Here is an 18605-nt window from a genome sequence, read left to right as displayed (position 1 = left end):
CAGCACCAAAACACTTAAGCATATATAGGTCTCCTGGAGCAGCTCCCAGACTAATAGATCCAAAAGAGTTAGTCTGTAGTTGCAAAATCATAGAGTCCAGTAGCACCTTTGAGACTAGCCAACTTTATTGTAGCATAAGCTTTCGAGAGCCACAGCTCTCCTCGTCTGATGCATGGTCAGCTTTTGAGAACCACAGCTCTCTTCGTCAAATGCATCATCAGCTTTTGAGAACCACAGCTCTGTCAGATGCCTCTAACGACGCATCTGACGAAGAGAGCTGTGGTTCTCGAAAGCTCCTGCTACAATAAAGTTGGTTAGTCTTAAAGGTGCTACTAGACTCTTTACTATTTCCCAGACTAATGCTACTCTAGATTGCTAGCAGTGATTCCAAGAGAGAGAGAAAATCTCCATCTTGTCCCCAAGGCTCTTAAGAGTGTTCCTCAAAATGCCTTCCTCTGGAGTAGGACCAGTGAACTCAGTTGGACTCCTCTAGAGACAGCTGTTGGAGAACTGCAGGGGTGATGCCAATGGGGGAGGGGACCCCTGAGTCAAGCACCAGGCAGGACAAGAATGGCTGCGGGCTCCAGTCACTACTGACCCACATCCCTCCACTCCTGTCTCTTTCTCTGAATGGGGGCTGCTGCTCTCCGTGGAGAGCCCGTGGCAGGGCAGAAGAACTTCAGCCAAGAGCCAAAACCTCACCATTCAATGCAACACCTGCTGGAGAGATACCTGAGCAAAGCTGAAATCTCAGCATTGGACCAGTCCACTACCGGGGAATGGTTCTGGAAACGTGTGCTAGCTTGCATTGAACAAAGCTGAAGCACAGCTCGGTCTTCGGACCTGGACAGACAGTGAGAAACTCTTGACCCACCCGAGCTCAAGCCTAAGGGAAGTTCTCCTACGCAGGGCCCACTGAAAGTCCGGCTCAAATGTGAGGGCGATGGGGGCAAAGCACTTTCTTGTGCGCGTGTCTCATTTATACTGTGCTGCAACCAGTGCAAATTAGCCACGTGGGCTTAATCAGCGTGCCAGCGCAATATCCACAAGGGCTGCGACCTCCGGCATGCAAAATAAGCAAGTGTAGCTGCTTGGCACAAGTTACAGCACCGTTCACAGGAAATGCCACACCCATGCATGGGCACACCACGAAGGTCTTTCCCTTGCCAGCCTCACATTTCAACCAGGTCTACTTGAAACCCAGCAGCTTGAGCACGGCTCGGCTTGCCCTGAGCTGTGTCCTCTATGAACATGACGTCTTTATTGCTTGGATTTTTCTTCCAAGGGCAGCTCAAGGAGCATTCTCTGAAGGCACAGGGGTGGCGGGAGGGAAAGCCCCCCGCAGTGGTTGAGGCAGTAGGTTGACGTGAGTGGGAGAAATCCCTTTTTCTCGACACGTGGCACAGCACCAGGAGAGAAAGGAACGGATCCAGTGAATGTACTGTATAGAGAAAGGCACGGCCTAGGACCCACCCACCCCCAGGTCTTTTGTGCAGACCCCTGTAGAAAAACGTTGCCTTGTGGATATTCATCAAGCAGAGAAAGATGAGCCAATCAGAAAGGGACGGTCTTACTCAACCGACAAGAACAAGGGGTTTTCCTTTATTCCCCGGCAGAGAGATCCTATTTTCATGAGTCTCCTCCTTTTCATAACGAAGTCAGTGGCAGAAAACAATATTGGTTGAAAATCTGGCTAATATTAAGGATGTAAACAGCAGCATCAGGAGGGCTCAAAGCCAGCGTCCCTCTGTAGTAAAACCCTTTGCGGCAAAGCAGTTACAAAGACACTTTTCCAGTTGTTCTTCTTCTGGCAAGGGGACCGGACTATCAGCACTGGGGAAAACAGATCCTTTCTCACCAAGGTAGACGTGAACATCAGTAGAATTTCTTTTTGGCAGACGGGAAGGGACCCTTTCCCTTTGCTTGACCCGAAGGCCGGGAGCGCAACTCCCGTCCCTGGAATGTCTCTGCACAAGGTCCTCTGGGAAGAACAGAACTCGTGCAAAACTTCAGAGGCATTTTCGCATGGCTTCTGCTCAATTCAGCAATATGTATATGGAAGAAAGATCCCGGGGGGGATCAAGGATCACATTTTCACTCCCTCTAAAAATCACACTCTGCATTCAAAACACATTTGTTGTGCCAACAGAGGAGCGTCGTTTAAAAATATACCTGGATGCACCTGAAGGTTGTTTTTGTCTTCTTTCCCTTTAACAGTTCCCTTTCTACGAAATTCCTTTCTAGGAAGTCTCACTTTTTTCATCCAATGCTGTACAGCAGCAGCCCAAGTGTCATTCTTTTCTTTTTAAAAAAAATGTTTTTGTTTTATAAAAAAAAAAGTATTCAAAAAAAAAAGAGAGGCGTTTCTCCTCGCCTCCTGATTGTTCCCGTGCGTAAAGCGTACGAAGCACCACGTGGCAGACGGCTCAAAGGCAAAGATGGGGAGATTCTTTGGCACCTCCCTCTTTCAAGTTTGGGTTCTCATTTGCAGCCCACCAGAAAACCAACCTGTGCCGCTTTGCATTAATCTTTCCGATTAATGAGGTTTGAGGCTCCCACAAGCATCCAGAGTTCTGCGTTATTGCTGAGCAGAAAGTCACAGTCGGTTCAAAGGAAGCTTCCCGTCAAGTCTCCATAGAGGCCATCCCTTCCAGGGCCCGTGGGGGGTGGGGACGTGCCTTGAAGGAAGGTAGAATTGCTGCCTTGTTCTCTTCTACCCCCCCCCCACAAGCAGCTTTACCAGGGGAGGCCTGAGTTGCCCCCCCGGGCTGCCTAGTCGCAGGCAAAATAATCCTTGAGTGGGGCAAAGAGGTGACGGATGACAGGGACACTCCACGACCTGCCAAGCAGCTTCTGGCGAGCTCCACGGCCCATGTTGTGCAAATCTGTGTAGTGAAGAGGGAAGCCAAAAATCCTGGAGGGGACAACAAAGAGGCAGAGCCATCAGCACGGCATTTTCCAGAGCAAGCCTGGCAGCCCTGCAGTGGTGCATCAGCACTCCAGGCCAGGCCCAGGAGCAACCATCTCCATACACAACGGTTTAGGGAACAAATCGGTGCCCCTCCCCACACACACACGCCATTTTGCATACTCTGTAGGAGAGGGAAGAAGCACTTCTCGGCATCTTCTGGATGCACCCCAAAGGTCCAGAACTGGAACTCTTGGGGCCACTTGGAAGTTCCGCTTGGAAGTTCAAATCCTCCCTGAGGGGGAATTGAAGCGACAAGCTTAAGTTGCTGCAGAGGCCGGCTGTGCTGATTGGCTGGGGCCACTGACGCAGCTCCAGCACATCCCTGGAGCAGTTTGTCGACTGTATAAAACTCAGTGTGCCTGAGAAATGTGCGTGCAATGATTTTACAAAGGTGGATGGCCTGCCTGAAGCATAAGGAGCAAAGAATTCTGAGGCTGGACGCGTCTGTTGCTTGCATTCCAAAAATGGGAGAAAGCTGAGCTCGCCCTACAAGGAGGGGAGGGAGGGAGGAATGGGTTGCATGGTTTGCTTGTACACAGCTGTTCTTTTCTTCCCATTTTTAGCCATAAAGCAGCAACAGCAGACGAACCTGAGGGACAGGTGTCTCTCCTGTCGGGCCCTCTTCCCTCTTTCTGCACCCCTCCCCCCTTTTTCCTCCCCCAACGTCCTGCTCTCTTGTTCTTCTGCACATGACCCCTCCCTGTCCTGCTCCCGCTGTCTCAGACATGAATAAGGAATCCCACCTTCACCCGTAGGCATGTCTTAAAAGGAGAGCAAGAAACACTTCTGAGAGATGTAGCCCTTGAAGCGTGGATGCAATTGCAAAGCCGAAATATATGTACATGGCAGGTACATGCCCGCATAGGGAGCACCCACACAGTTTCACAGCTGGGACTTTTGCAGCACCTTGGTAGGGAGGGAGACTCGGAGCCAAAACAGACGAGACGCCTGACGTGTGGAGGACGCGCGACAGTTTCCCGCAAGGTTCCTCGGGAAGTATAGTGAAAAAGAACCTCTGCCAGGGAGAAGAGGAAGAGAATCCCTCTTCTCCCTGGCAGAGGTTCTTTCTCTAGGCATCTCGTCTAGTTCATGTGGCTCCCTCTCGCCACCACCGGCTCCCCTTTCTCCCCTAAAAGCACTCCACAGCCAGAGGGAGTCACGTGCGCTGGTGGCAGTGAGACCGACAAGGAGCCGATCGCCACTGCCAGCTCCCTCTGACTGCTGCCGGCGCAATCGGCTCCCTCTCACCGCCACCGGCACGCTCAGCTCCCTGTGGCTGCGGAGTGCTTTTAGGGAGCAAGGGTGAGCCCGCAGCAGCGAGAAGCAGCCGAGCAGACTAGACAAGACGCCCTCTGCCAGGGAGAAGAGAGATTCTCTCTCTCATCTCCCTGGCAGAGGTTCTTTCTCACTACACTTCCCGTGGAACCTTGCAGGAAACCGACGCGTGTCCTCCACATGTCAGGCGTCTCATCTGTTTTGGCTCTCAGTGGCCCGTGGGCAGGAGAGGTGACCAAGCCAAGTGTGCGCCCCATTCTGCGGACAGATTCAGCTGCCTCTCTCAGGGTCCCGTGCCATGACGGACTGCTCTCAACCGAGCTTTGCCTCCTGGCAGCATTCCCTGGTTATTTTCTGTCTCCCCCCCGCCCCGCATTCTCTTTCCTATCCAGAATCTCACCGTTCCAATTCAGAACACCACAAATCGTCGTCCTTGCCGTTCATGCGCACCGGAAGCGCCTGGGCTTTTCCCTGCCGGATTGAATTGGACTTTGTGGTAATGGTTTGGACTTTTTTCAACTGAAAAGGGAAAAATGAAAGAGCAAAGTTGAGCGTCTTGGGCTTCAGGTTTTACAGCGACAAGGACATTCATAACGCTTGCTCCCAAAACAGACAAAAAGCGGAGAGAGGGGACAGCAATGAATCCCAGTGAGCAGAGAAAGGGATTTACAGTCCCGGGACTGAACGATTCTCATTCATCTGTGCTGGATGCCAAGAATGTACTCAGACGTCCTTGGTATGTCTGCTCTTCTGCTGGAAGGAGAGGGAGGGAGCTGTTCCCCTTTGACGCTGGCCCAGAAGGCATCCCAAATGCTAAAAATACCCATTCAGAATCCCGAGGAAGGCTGGCCAACCCAAAGATCATCATGGCTGAGTCTTCAGGAATGTAGAAAGGGTCTTGAGGGTCCTCTGCCCTCAACTCATCAAGGGGGAGAGAAGGGTCCCTCAGCCTCTTGTTTCCACAGCAAGTGATCTGCTTTGTACTGTCACATCTATGGAATGCCTGACATTTTTGAGCAGGAGTGCAGGCCTAGAACTAAAAGCTTGCGGGCTTGCTTGGCTCAGGAGGCTGCGGGAAGAGGAGAACGCCACGGGTGGGAAGGAAGGCAGGGAGAAGAAACAAGGGGCGCAGCGAATACAACAGAGAGAGAGCTGCAGCGCCCACTACACAGCATGTCCTCCCTCCGTTCACAGTTCCTGAGCTGTCTAGCATGAGATTAAGGAGAAACCTGCTTCCTCCACTCGAAATTGTTCCTAGGAATAATAATAATAATAATAGTAAAGAGTCCAGTAGCACCTTTAAGACTAACCAACTTTATTGTAGCATAAGCTTCCAACAACCACTGCCCTCTTCGTTAGATGGATGCAATTCCATAAAATTGGAAGAGAGCTATGGTTCTTGAAAGCTTATGCTACAATAAAGTTGGAATAGAGCTGTGGTTCTCAAAAGCTTATGCTACAATAAAGTTTGTTAGTCTTATAGGTGCTACTAGACTCTTTACTATTTTGCAACTACAGACTAGCATGGCTAACTCCTCCGAATAACAACAACATTCAATTTATATACCACCCTTCAGGACAACTTAACGCCTACTCGAAGCAGTTTACAAAGTGTGTCATTATTATCCTCACGACAATCACTTTGTGAAGTGGATGGGGCTGAGGGAGCTCTGAGAGAGCTCTCTCAGCTGGCTTAAAGCAGAGGAGTGGGGAATTGAACCCGGTTCTCCAGATTAGAATCCTGCCGCTCTTAACCACTACACCATACAGACTTCCAGTCTGTAAGCTTGCAAGAATCATAGCTCCCTTCTCCAGACACCCAAGTTTCTCTGTGAGGTTGACAGATTTCCACTCCGTGCAGCTAAATGTTACGCCTTCCATGAGGATAGTTTTAGGTGTCTGAAGAAGGAAGCTCTATACACTTGAAATCTTACACTCTGGAAATTTTGACAGTCTCTAAGGTGCCTCTGGACTCAAATCCAAATATTTTTAAATAAATGAGAATCACAGAGAAAACCCTTGGAATTGAGCAGTGGGTCTTACCTTTGCTGTCCTGCTGTACTCTAAGCAGTCCTGAAGTTCAAGTTTATCATTCTTGGAAGCTACCAGTGGCCTGAGAACAGACAAAGCTCATTACATTACAGCCTGAAATCCACTGCCCTGTCCCTGCCTACCAAGCTTATTTTACAGAGTGAAAGCACAAGAAAGAGAAGAAGCTGGTGGGGAGAGGCGGAAGGGCTTCCCACTTACCGGTTCATGCCAGGCAAGTTGCCCCAGAAATACCTTGCTCTGTGAGCAGCCGAGACTTTGATGGCATCTATCATAATTGGGTTGCACTGGAAAGGGAAAAGGAGGAACATTAAGGAGAAACACATGGTTCCTGGACAGCAGGAGAAGGTGCAGCATAAAAAATGGGAACGGGAAAAGTATTTCGCTCCAGAAACCCACCATAAATTAAACAGCCAGTTCTATAATGGTTAGCATGCCTAACTAGGGCCCAGGAGACGCACATTCAAACCACTGGTCAGTCTGGATAACCTGAGGCCAGTCACAATCCCTGAAACAGCCTACCTCATAAGGTTGCTGTGAGGATACAATGGAAGAGAGAAAAGAGAAGCGTGTCTGGAGAAAGGGCTGGACCACAATGTCATAGACAGCATAACATAAATTAAGAAAGAAGACAGAGAGAGAAGCAATTTTTACAAATCACAAATATTATTTATTTACGTCATTTATATTCCGCCTTTCTCACTGAGACTCAAGGTAGATTAAATAGTGTGAGATCAGTACAATCAATATCAAGGACGTATTGTCGAAGGCTTTCACGGCCGGAGAACGATAGTTGTTGTGGGTTTTCCGGGCTGGATTGCCGTGGTCTTGGCATTGTAGTTCCTGACGTTTCGCCAGCAGCTGTGGCTGGCATCTTGAGAGATCTCTGTCTTTTGGTGCTACACCTCTGAAGACGCCAGCCACAGCTGCTGGTGAAACGTCAGGAACTACAATGCCAAGACCACGGCAATACAGCCCGGAAAACCCACAACAACCAATATCAAGGACATTTCCATAGAGTGTCAAGAACATTTCCATAAACAATGTCATGGGGTAAATGAATATAAGTTTACAAAGACAGAGCATTAGCAAGGATCCAATATGGGGTTGAGGAATTGCTGAAACAGAACACAATCAATTCTAGGACTTACATTAAACAACATGAAGCAAAAGTAGTATATAGGAGGACATATTTAAAGCAACAGATAATATGTAAGGCAACATAACGGTGAAGTCTACATCTGGGACCCCTTTCCTACAACACCACCCTCTTAGCTGAGAAAAAAAGCCCTTTTGAATAATTCAGTTTTGCATTGTTTGCGGAAAGCCAGGAGGGGGGGGCTCTCCTGACCTCCTCAGGCAGGCCGTTCCACAGGGTAGGGGCCACCACTGAGAAAGCCCGTGTATGGGCTTCTGTGGATTTTTGCACACGTTCCATAATCATGTGGCATAAGAAGATAACCATCAAGAGATGCAGTCATTCAAATCTTCTGATTGCCCATCATTCATTGAGAACGGCAAGTCTGTCTGGTACTTTTCAATCCCAGCCCACCTCTAAAGAGCTCCTGATGCCACCTGCCATTTTCTCTCCCCCATTTTACCTTCCCAACAACCCTGTGAGGTATGTTACGTGGAGAGAGAGTGATTGGCTGAAATACATGCACAAAGCTTCATGGGAAGTAGCACAGCGAAACACATTTCGGTGCATAAATATGAAAAGATCAATATGCAACCAACAGCATCCATAAGAGAGAAAAATGGCAGAGCGGTCCATCTCCAGAGGCTTGGACGAAGCCCACGTGGCTGGGCTCGCTCTGCACATGGCTGGGCAAAGTGTCAACAGACATTCTGTCCTTTCTTTGAACACCCCCCCTTGAGAACTCCCCAAAGCCTGGAGCTCCCAGCATTATCAGCCAAAGAGAGAAAGGTGCCCTTCGTTTAGCGGTCATAAATAAGTTTTGCAGCGAGAACGGGCATTCTCAGTTGTGCTCTTTTCACATTTTCAATTCCTAAAGTCGCATGAATTTCATGAAAAGACAGGACTGAACGTTGCAGGCTTGTCTGATTTGCAAACGTATACGTTATATGTCCTTGCTTCCACCAATGAATTCTGGGAACTGTCTTTTGGAGAGCGTGCGAAGATTCCCAAGGTCCCACCCATCACATAATGACAGTCCCCAGAGCTTCCTGGAGAGGGGGGGATTGTTAAACCAGTTTTAAGTCTGTGGTGCAGATATGCCAAAGACTGGCGAGCCCAAAGGGCTGATTTCCCCTGGAACAAGGAGCCTTCCGCTGTGCTTTTAGCATCTGGGGAAGAGGCCTTGTGCTAGAGGAGCAGAACAGATCTGGAAGGATCTCATCCTATCAAGGCAGTTAGCTGAGAAACCCTGCCTGGTGGCTCTCCTTCCTTTTCCTGCAGTGTGGTCCGGCCCAGCCAATGGCTCTTACCTCCAAGAAACGAGAGATGTCTCTCTTGTCATTCACACGCATCGCCACCACATTCTCGAACATCCAGAAGAAGGGGCGGTCCTCCCCAGCTTTGGGCCGTGCGTAATTGAGAAGATGATAGAATTCAAAGAACAGTCGCCCGGTCCCCTCTAAAAGGAGGAAAGGAAGAAAGGGTGGCCGGGTTGAGAGTGACAGCCAACAGCATCGGACTCCCTGGTCCAGAACGGGACCCACAAACCTCGTCCCTCTCGGCATGACTTCTTACCATACAATCCCTTCCGAGCAGGATTCACAATAGACAGGTCATTGCAAGGACTCCCACCAATCAGCAAGTCAAACGGACCCCACTCGTCGATCTGCAAGAGATGAATGAATGGGCAACAGACAGGTGGATGTGTGGTAGAGGCAAAATGTGCTACCTGCTATGTCCGATATTGTATTTTATGACTGCTATCAATTTTTTAAAATTGCTTTAATTGTTTATGTATTATGTTGTAAATCCGTTTTGAGCCCGCGTGCGGGGAAAACGGACTATAAATTAAATAAATAAATAAAAAAAACAGAAGCGCATCAGCGAGACCCTCCCTTCCATCTTAGTTCAGCCCCAGGGACCCTCCTTTGGCTGCCTGATAAAGTTACTGAGACGAAGATTTGAACCTTCAATGCAGGCTTCCTTCTTTCCCAAAAGAACAAGTAAACCTTCTAGTGCAGACTCGAGGCAATATTATGCCCAGGTAGCACTGAAGATACCTGTGCGCCAACCCCAAGCTCCCTGAGTGGCCCTTGGCCAGCCGCTTGCTCAGCCAAACCTGCCTCACAGGACTGTTGTGATGGGAAAATAATAAAGAAATGCAGCCCGTGTACAGGTTGCTCCTGAAGGACTAATGCCGGCATCTTTCAAGTCCAGAGGAAATCCGCAGCCCAACGGCCTGTGCACTGTTTGGCCTTTCCTTCCCTGCCCCTTCGCAGGGCACTCCAAGCCTTGGAGTCACACTGGCTGAGCACTACACACCAGAACAGGCGGAAGCCCAGGCCCAGAGGCCACACGGGTGGCCCGACTTCCTCAGGCTCCGCTTCCCGCCAGTCCCTTGTTTATTTATTTTGTTTTATTAGATTTTTATACACCTCTCCCAAGGCCCAAAGGGGTTTACAACGTTAAAAACAATTAAAAGCATCAATAATATTATATATTAAAAGTAAAACAAACAGGGGACAAACAGCTGTTGGTGGTCCCTGGCCCCAAGGAGGCCCGCCTAGCCTCGATTAGAGCCAGGGCCTTTTCGGTCCTGGCTCCCACCTGGTGGAACGCTCTGTCTGCTGAAATCAGGGCCCGGCAGGACCTACTATCTTTTCACCGGGCCTGCAAGACAGAGTTGGTCCGCCAGGCATATGGCTGAGGCTGGGCCTCCGCCAGCCTGGAAAAAGGGGTGTATAAATCTTAACCCGCCCTGTGAAGGCTGTCCACCGTCCTGTTTTATGTGTTGTTTTTAATGTACATGAATTTTTTAATTGTATTTTTAATAAGTTGTTATCCACTCTGAGCCCACTCGCCAGGAGGGCAGAATACAAATCTGAAATAAATAAATAAACCAATAAATACTATATATTAAAACTAAAAACATCACAATTAAGGGGTCCCGTGAATACTACCAATAGTAAAAAAAAAAATACAGGTGGCAAAGATTCCGTGGAGATATATCAGGAAGGGTAGCCATGTTGGTCTGTCTATAGCAGTAGAAAAGAGCAAGAGTCCAGTAGCACCTGTAAGACTAACAAAATTTGTGAAGTTCTGAAGAAATGAGCTGTGACTTCAATGCTGAAGCTGTGACTCCTGAAAGCTCATATCCTGCCACCAATTTTAATAACAATAATAATAACTGCGCTTATATACTGCTCTTTTAGATAGATTAGTGCCTCACCCAGAGCAGTGAACAAATTAGTGTTATTATTATCCTCCCAATACAGCTGGGGAGCTGGGGCTGAGAAGAGTGGCTTACCCAAGGCCACCTACTGAACTCATGGCAGTAGTGGGATTCGAATCAGCAGAGTGCTGATTTGCAGCCCAACCACTTAACCATTGTGCTACAACAGCTCTCAATTTTCTTAGTCTTATAGGTGCTACTGGACTCTTGCTCTTTTCTAAAAATGCAACGATATATCATGGCTGGTTAAAAAGCCTACTGAAACCATTCTGCCTTGCATGCCCCTGAGAAATTAAGTAGGTCCTGCAAGACACGTGCATTGTCGGGCAAAGCTTACTCAGCTGCCTCTTGGATTGTCTCTAACAACAATTTGCATTTATATAACATTTGATATTTTCAAAGAGCTTCAGACATAAATCACACAACAGACCCATAAGATGGTACAGTGCTATTATTCCCATATTGCGCATCGGCGGGAGGGTTGAGACTGGCTTGCCTAAGACCCCCTAGTGATCCTGTGCCAGAGGTCAGATTAGACCAGGGGAACTTCTGGATGCCAGGCCAAGCGGCCCAAGAAATTCTACGAACCCCTTTGTAAGACGGGGCAAAAGGGTGGCCTGGCCTAGTACCGGCCAGAGGGATGAAACTGAGAACAGGCTGCCTGTCCCAACAGCACTGCCAAGCTCACTTCGTATGGAGCAACTCAGAGCTAAGCTACAAGAGAGGAATTACACGAGGAGGAGCACGTGAAAGGAGTCACAATGTTAGCCAGGAAGCTGAGTTTTAAAAGAGATCGGAAGACTTTGTCAAATTCCTCTTTGCCTCCCAGAAGGGGAGGTGGAACTGACAGAGCCTTAGGAGGCAAAGAGGAAATTAACAAACCCTGTGAGCAGATCTCTCTGGCTCTGTAGAAAGGGGAAATTAACAAAGCCTTCGGACCTCTTTTGAAACTCAGCTTCCCGGCTAACATTGCGACTCCCTTCATGCGCTCCTCCTTGTGTAATTTGTCTCTTATAGCCTGGCTCTTAGAAGTGCAGAGGCTATTGGAGAGAGTGCTAGGATTGCATCCTTTGCCTATGACAGGTTAAAGCCACCCACTGTTGGTGCCTTGATGGAGAGTCCCCAAAATCCCAGAGCCAGCACTGCAAACAATAAGCCAGGCCCCAGGTACAGCACTGACTGGCCAGCCACCTCTGCAGCCAAGAACACGAGACACATGCTGAGCACATCTCCTCACATTCCTCTTGGTTATGTTCCTGACATCATGCACGTATTTGATGTTCCCTTCGTGCCGCACGGTCCCCACAGCTATGGAGTCTTCGCAGATCTCAGAGGCAATGTATTTCTCCACTTGAATGCCTAGATCCCGCAGCACGAGATAACCTATCAGGAAGAAGCATTTTGGGTGAGAACGTGGATATCCATCTCTTTGCAATCAGGTCCCTCTTGAATGCCCCACCAGTTTGCAAGCCCTGAGATATATACGCCAAACAGATGTGCAGCGCTCATCACCTAACACCAAAGTGCAAGAGCTGAACTATGCGTGGGCATGCTCTGAACATGGAAGAAAGCTGCAGAATGGGAATTCTCTAGTGACATAAACACACAAATACACACAATCTGCCAGTAGTGATGACGGAACATAACAACACACGAACACTGTGCGGTAGGCTGAGAAGTAGGATGGGGAACAGATATAAGGATGAACAGTGCCAGAAATGACATCAAACTAACCAGACTGGCCTTGCAGTAGAAGAATGCAGGCCACAGAAAAAAAGTTGTCACACTTTCGATAGAGAGAGATTGTCCCAAGAACTGCGTTTTATCCATCCTCATATGACCTGGTAAGACACAAGTATCATTTTCCCAACTGCAATTTAAGAGCACGTGGCTTGCAAACAGAACGTCCCAGGATCAAAGCTCAGCGTCTCTGGCTAAAGTATCCGGTAGCAGGTGAGATGAAAGGCTTTGTCGAGTTGTCAGAGCACGCAATGTCGATCTTAACAGACCAAGGATCTGTGTCCGCCGATGGCAGTTTCACATGAACCCTGCACTTTGTTCGCATTATCTTGTCACAGTAAGACTCAGGCCGGACAGGCCATGGATTATGCTGTGTAAGCGTTCTACACTGTGAAGTCTCAGTGAGAAAAGAAGACTATATATGTCAATAAGTAATAAATGCACATTTCACAAAGGTTGGCCCCTCTACACGTAGCGTGCCAGAAGAACAGGCACCCAAGTCAGCGATCACTATTAACGTTATTTATGAATGGGCCAACCCATGTGGTACATGCATTCCCAACTTGATGGGAAGTGCATGGAATGTTTATGGGGTACGCTCATTAGCCATGGACTATATCACAGCTGTCCGAGCCCCGGGGCTTGACTCAGGCCCTGGAAGGGGCTGAAAGAGTGCAGCAAAGCTGGGGAAGTTCAAGAGACTTGAGACGTGCGGGATGTGGCTTGCAGAGAACTGTCATGGGGTCTGAATCAAGAAAGGGAGGGACGGAGAGGAAATGCTAGGCACCGGGCGCAGCTGTGCCCAAAAGGTACAAAGGATCGAGCGGTAAAGGAAGTGAGACAGAGGCAGAAACACGAAGGCTGGAGCCAAAATCCAGCTGGCCACGTAAAGGGGGAGGCGTGACTGAATCCCCAGCCAAAAAACCAAAAATTGAGAGGAAAGGAAATATGGGATCGAATGGTGGAAGGTGCTGGCGCTCGTGGCGGGATATACCCGTTGATGTACCCGCCACACTGACCCTCCTCTGCATCGTAATTATTATCAATGGTCCTTGGACCCCTCCTCCTCGCATTAATCGCAAGCATGAAATCAGAGCCTGTTCAGCAATCGAGGCATCATACCGGTTGCAATGCCGTCGAATAGAGAGAGCACTCTGATTGGCCTTCTCTTTGCCGCTGGGATGGCTGGGTAGATTTTGGGCATTTCCTGCAATGAGAGACAGAGAGAAAGGTCAGCGAGAAAAGGCTCCTCCGGCCCTGCTGCAATTGCCACAGGCACTGATCAGCTACCGCACCAGGAGGCATCCCTGCACTGTTGAAATGTTGCCACATCAGTGTTCCCGCTAATGTGAGCACGTGAGCAATCGCTCACAGATTCTGACTCCTCCGCTCACAGCTTCTCAGATGTAGCTCACAGATACTAACCCTCAGGCCCTCCCACTCAGCCAGCATCTGCAGGTGGGCCCTATAGGGAAGGGGCAGGGATGGAGCCTCATCCCACTTCTCTGCTCTCTTGCTGGTTTGGCCCCCAGGGGGGTGCCAGAGAGCGCCTCCAGCCACTGCTGGCTCTCTAGCTGGGGAACAGAGCAGAGCAGAGCGATCGGGTCTGGCCTGACCCGTGCAGCCTGAAATCGCTAGGATCCCCTCAGTCCCAGAGAGTGAAGGAGAGGAGGTAGCGCTTCAGCCACCACCATGGTGAAGGCGTCATTTAACTTGGCCTTGGTGCAGAAGGAGGCTGAAGAAGTAAGCACTGAGTCACAAAAGCTCATCTTGAAATAAACGTGCTAGTCTTTAAGGTACCATTGCGTGTCTGCTTTATTTTGCAGCAAGAGACTAATACAACTACCCCTTTGTAATCAGGATGGACATATCCATTTTTATACAGAAGTATACTCTGATTTTTGTGGCCCTTTCACCTAATGGCTTTTATTGTTAAATTGTTTTGATTGTAATCAAAATGATTCAATTGCAATTTTTTTTAAAAAAGGAGGTGCACCCAAAACTTTAATGAAAGTTGTTGTTTCGGCTCACAAAGTAGATTTTTAGCTCACAACACTGCAAAGCTTAGAGGGAACATTGTGCCACACCCTCCCGGGGAATATTGTAAACAGATATAGTCAGCTCATATACAAAAGTTGTACATTCACATAAGTGTATAAAAAGTACAACAGTGCATAAAGTGCAATTCCAAGTATAAATAGTACAATAAATAGTTTCCAATAAGTATCACAACACGACATCCAGTTCCGAAATTCAGTCCGGCCCGTGGAGATTCCAAATAATTAAAGTTTCTGTTTGTACTCTGTCTGCTTCGTATCAGTGAAGGAATGCCACCAGCAGAGCCCAGCTGGGTGTCAGATAAGTAATGAAGTGAATTTAATGTTGTTTGTTCTATTGCAGGAAGCTCTAGCCCAGAATATACCAATTTTGTACGAGTTGACTGGATCTGTTTACGATAGTCCCCGGGAGGGTGTTACCCTGGTTTTTGTTGGATGTATTCCCGTGGGAGCCTCTTTTTGGTTTAGAAATGTTGCCGCACCCGAGCCCTGTAAGCCTGGCCGACATAATGTGTATGAGATGCAGATCGGATGTGTGGGCTCCCAAGTCCCCTCTCCTTACATATTCCTGCTCCTGGTCGCTGGTGAAGAACTCATTCAGGCGAGTGTTCCAGTCATGCCGTCGCTGCAGGATGCCGTAGCGCTTCTGGGGCTGGCACATGTAGCAGCTCCAGGGCTCCTGTTCCTTGGCTGCGGCAGCGGCGCCCGGCCCCACCAGGGCATCCAAGCAGTCCACGCAGAAGCACCTGCACCGGGCAGGAGAGAGAGCCGTCTTATTAGCACCCTGCCAGTGTGGAGGCTGGCCGAGGCCGAGGAAGGGAGCAGAGGGCAGGGAGGGCACGGAGCTGGGGCAAAGCAGAAGGAGCCCCCACCTGAAGCAACTGGTGTTGCCGCAGAGCAAGAGCTCGCTCCCCTCGCAGCAGATGGCACAGTAGGTCTGGTACCCGTCTTCGTCATACATGTAGAAAAGCTCCAGGAACCGATCCTGCAAGGAAATAGGTAGCTGGGTGGTCCAGGGTCTCTTGGGCAGCCTCCTCCCCACAGTTTAAGACCCCGGGAGAGGGCAGGGCCTCTTGGGCTTTCGCCACAGCCAACATCACGTTGAATGCAAGCCTTCCCCTCCATCTATTGTCCAAGAGGGCGTTTGTAGCAAGGAAACAGTGGCATCGTTTTAATGACAGTGAAATTTTTCTAGATAGTATTCTAGATAGTATTCTAGATTGTACGGAATCTTGCCTTCAATCTCAGTGAGAAAGGCAGGCTATAAATAAACCAAATCCATAAACAGAACAGACGGAGTCCGTGGCACCTGAACCACTCACCTGGCAGGTCCTGCAGAGACCCCCTTCAAACAATGGGTGAAACGTCACCGCGTTTTTCCTCCCGCACGATAAGCAGCTATCTGTGCAAGCAATGAGTGAACAAGCAGGTCAGCCAAATATACACAGGAATTTCTGGAGGGAGCCAAGCCGAACGTGACATGCCAAAGTTGGGGATTTGCAGTCATTCCTGACACACACAACAGTAACGTCTAACTCGGATTGAAGGGGCCTTTTTTTGTGTGGAGAGTATTTCAGAAAGGGTGTAGCGCTTGCTTTGTAGGCAGCTTCCGTCCGTGGCATCTCCCCTTCAAGGATCCCAGCAGCAGGTGCTGGGGAAGGCCTTCATCCTCTGCCCGACACCTCAGCCAGTCAGAGGAGAGAGGGCAAAGCTAGAGGCACCACAGGTCTGATTCAGAATAAGGCAGCTCTATGGAGAGTGGCCGTGGCTCAGTGCACAAGGTCCCAGATAGAGATGGGCACAAACCACGCCATTTTTTTGGTTTGCAAATTAGCAGTTCATCTGAGGGCATTTCTGATGAACTGTGACGAACCACTATAATTTTTAGAGCAGTTCGTTTGGTTGATTTTTCAGTTTGTCACTGCAGACAGCCTAACTTTGATCGATCTGTTACCTAGGCAACGGGCTTTCTGCAGACCTTCTGCAGCCCCAGAAGTGACATACGCATGAACCAACCAAACCGGTTCACGAACCGGACAATTTCATGCCAATTTGTGGTTCGTGGTTCGTGAAACGTGACGAACCACAAACCGCCATTTTCCCGGTTCATGCCTTTCTCTAGTCCCAGATTCACACAAAGTTGCCTAACACTGTATCAGGTCATTGGTCCATTAAGCTCTCCAAGGTCTCAGGCGGAAGTCTTTCACAGCACCTTCTGCCTGGCCCTTTTAACTGAAGATGCCGGAGGCTGAACCTGGAACCTCTGTACTCCGAACAGATTCTCCATCTCTGAGCCACGGCCTTTTCCCTATCCCCGGAACCTCCAATTAAAAGTACCAGGCTGTGGGTGATGTGAGAGTCCTCTGCCCAAAACCCGGGAGAGCCACTGCCAGACTGAGAAGACAATACTGACTATGATGGACATCGATTCATATATATGACCCTTGGCAGAGAACTTCTCCCCTCCTTTCAGTGATGTCAATGGCGTTGCTGTTTATTGGGTATGGGAAGCCTGGGAGGAACCTCACCTATGCTGTAGCATAGTGGTTAAGTGATTGTGCCGTGAAGCAGTGCTTTGCTGGTTCAACTCCCGCTCCTGCCATGAGCTCTGCAGGTGACCTCGGGTCAGACCCTTCTCTCTACCCAGCTCCCCGGCTGGATTGTGGAGATAACAATACTGACTTGGTTGTTGTGGGTTTTCCGGGCTGTATTGCCGTGGTCTTGGCATTGTAGTTCCTGGCGTTTCTCCAGCAGCTGTGGCTGGCATCTTCAGAGGTGTAGCACCAAAAGACGGAGATCTTTTACACACCTTGACACTGAGAGATCTCTGTCTTTTGGTGCTACACCTCTGAAGATGCCAGCCACAGCTGCTGGAGAAACGCCAGGAACTACAATGCCAAGACCACGGCAATACAGCCCGGAAAACCCACAACAACCATCGTTCTCCGGCTGTGAAAGCCTTCGACAATACTGACTTTGTTCACTGCTCTAAGCGAGGCACTATTATTATTTGTAGAGCTGCTGAACCATAGTGGTTAAGTGGTTGGGCTGTGAGTCAGCACCCTGCTGGTTTGACTCCCACTGCTGCCATGGAATCAAGAGGTGGCCGTCGGTAAGCTGCTCCTCTCAGCCCCAGCTCCCCAGCTGTATTGTGGGGATAATAGTAACACTGATTTGGTTCACCACACTGAGTGGGACACTAATCTGTCCAGAAGACTGGTATAGAAGCACAGTTATTGTTATATAAAGCTATTGCAGCATAGTGGTTAAGTGGTACGGCTGTGAATCAGCCGTCTGCTGGTTCGAATCCCACTACTGTTATTAACTCAGTAGGTGGCCTTGGGTCAGCCACTCCTCTCCACCCTAGCTGAACTGCTGGGATATTTTATTTATTTTATTCAATTTGTATTCCACCCTCCCTGCACCAGCAGGCTCAGGGCGGATTCCAATTAACAGAATAACATAAAATACGATATCTTTAAAACCGATAAAACATCTTAAATATTTAAAAATAATATTTAAATATTATTTTATATTTAAATAATAATAACAACACTGACTTTGCTCACCACACTGAGTGGGCACTAATCTGTCTAGAAGACCAGTATAGAAGAACAGATGATTGTTATTATTTGTACAGCTGCTATAACATAGTGGTTAAGTGGCTGGGCTGTGAGACAGCACTCTGCTGGTTTGAATCTCACTGCTGCCCTGAGCTCAGCAGGTGGCCTTGGGTCAGCCCCTCCTCTCAGCCCCAGCTTCACAGATGCTCTGAATGGGGCACTCATCTGTCCAGAAGTGCGGTATATAAGCGCACAGTTATTATATTGTTATAAATGCTTGGTTTGTCCAGTATAATGTAAGGGTTAGAAAAGACAAATTTGGGCGGCCCAGGTTCCATCCCCCACTCTGCAATGGAACTTGCTGGCTGATCTTGAGTGAGTCACAATGCCTCTGTCTAAACTCACAGGGTAGTTGTGAGGATAAAATGGAGGGCGGGGCATGCCTTAGCCTAAAAAGAGATACAACATATCTCTTAAAAAATGGTAAAACTGAAGCAAATGACTTTCCAGCTCAGATCTCAACCCTAGTTTGAGAGCCAGTTTGGTGTCATGGTTAAGAGCGGCAGGACTCTAATCTGGA

General features: G+C 48.8%; 1 protein-coding gene across 1 annotated transcript in view; it reads right to left on the bottom strand.

The window, feature by feature from the left end:
- Positions 1 to 322: 322 nt before the first annotated feature.
- The window catches only part of DNMT3B (DNA methyltransferase 3 beta), a 61624-nt gene continuing 43341 nt past the window's right edge, over positions 323 to 18605 (bottom strand). The window contains exons 11-21 of the mRNA XM_054981363.1: positions 15785 to 15864; positions 15335 to 15447; positions 15025 to 15208; positions 13528 to 13612; positions 11903 to 12048; positions 9009 to 9099; positions 8744 to 8892; positions 6497 to 6582; positions 6290 to 6359; positions 4647 to 4765; positions 323 to 2914 (exon numbers count right to left, since the gene is read on the bottom strand). Coding sequence (XP_054837338.1) covers positions 2773 to 2914; positions 4647 to 4765; positions 6290 to 6359; positions 6497 to 6582; positions 8744 to 8892; positions 9009 to 9099; positions 11903 to 12048; positions 13528 to 13612; positions 15025 to 15208; positions 15335 to 15447; positions 15785 to 15864 — 1265 coding nt within the window. The 3' untranslated portion in view covers positions 323 to 2772. The remainder of the gene's footprint in view (positions 2915 to 4646; positions 4766 to 6289; positions 6360 to 6496; positions 6583 to 8743; positions 8893 to 9008; positions 9100 to 11902; positions 12049 to 13527; positions 13613 to 15024; positions 15209 to 15334; positions 15448 to 15784; positions 15865 to 18605) is intronic.

The sequence above is a fragment of the Eublepharis macularius genome, chromosome 5 (genome assembly GCF_028583425.1).
Source record: "Eublepharis macularius isolate TG4126 chromosome 5, MPM_Emac_v1.0, whole genome shotgun sequence".
Lineage (NCBI taxonomy): Eukaryota > Metazoa > Chordata > Lepidosauria > Squamata > Eublepharidae > Eublepharis > Eublepharis macularius.
The sequence above is the reverse complement of the archived record's forward strand: the minus strand, read 5'-3'. Positions and strand labels throughout refer to the sequence as shown.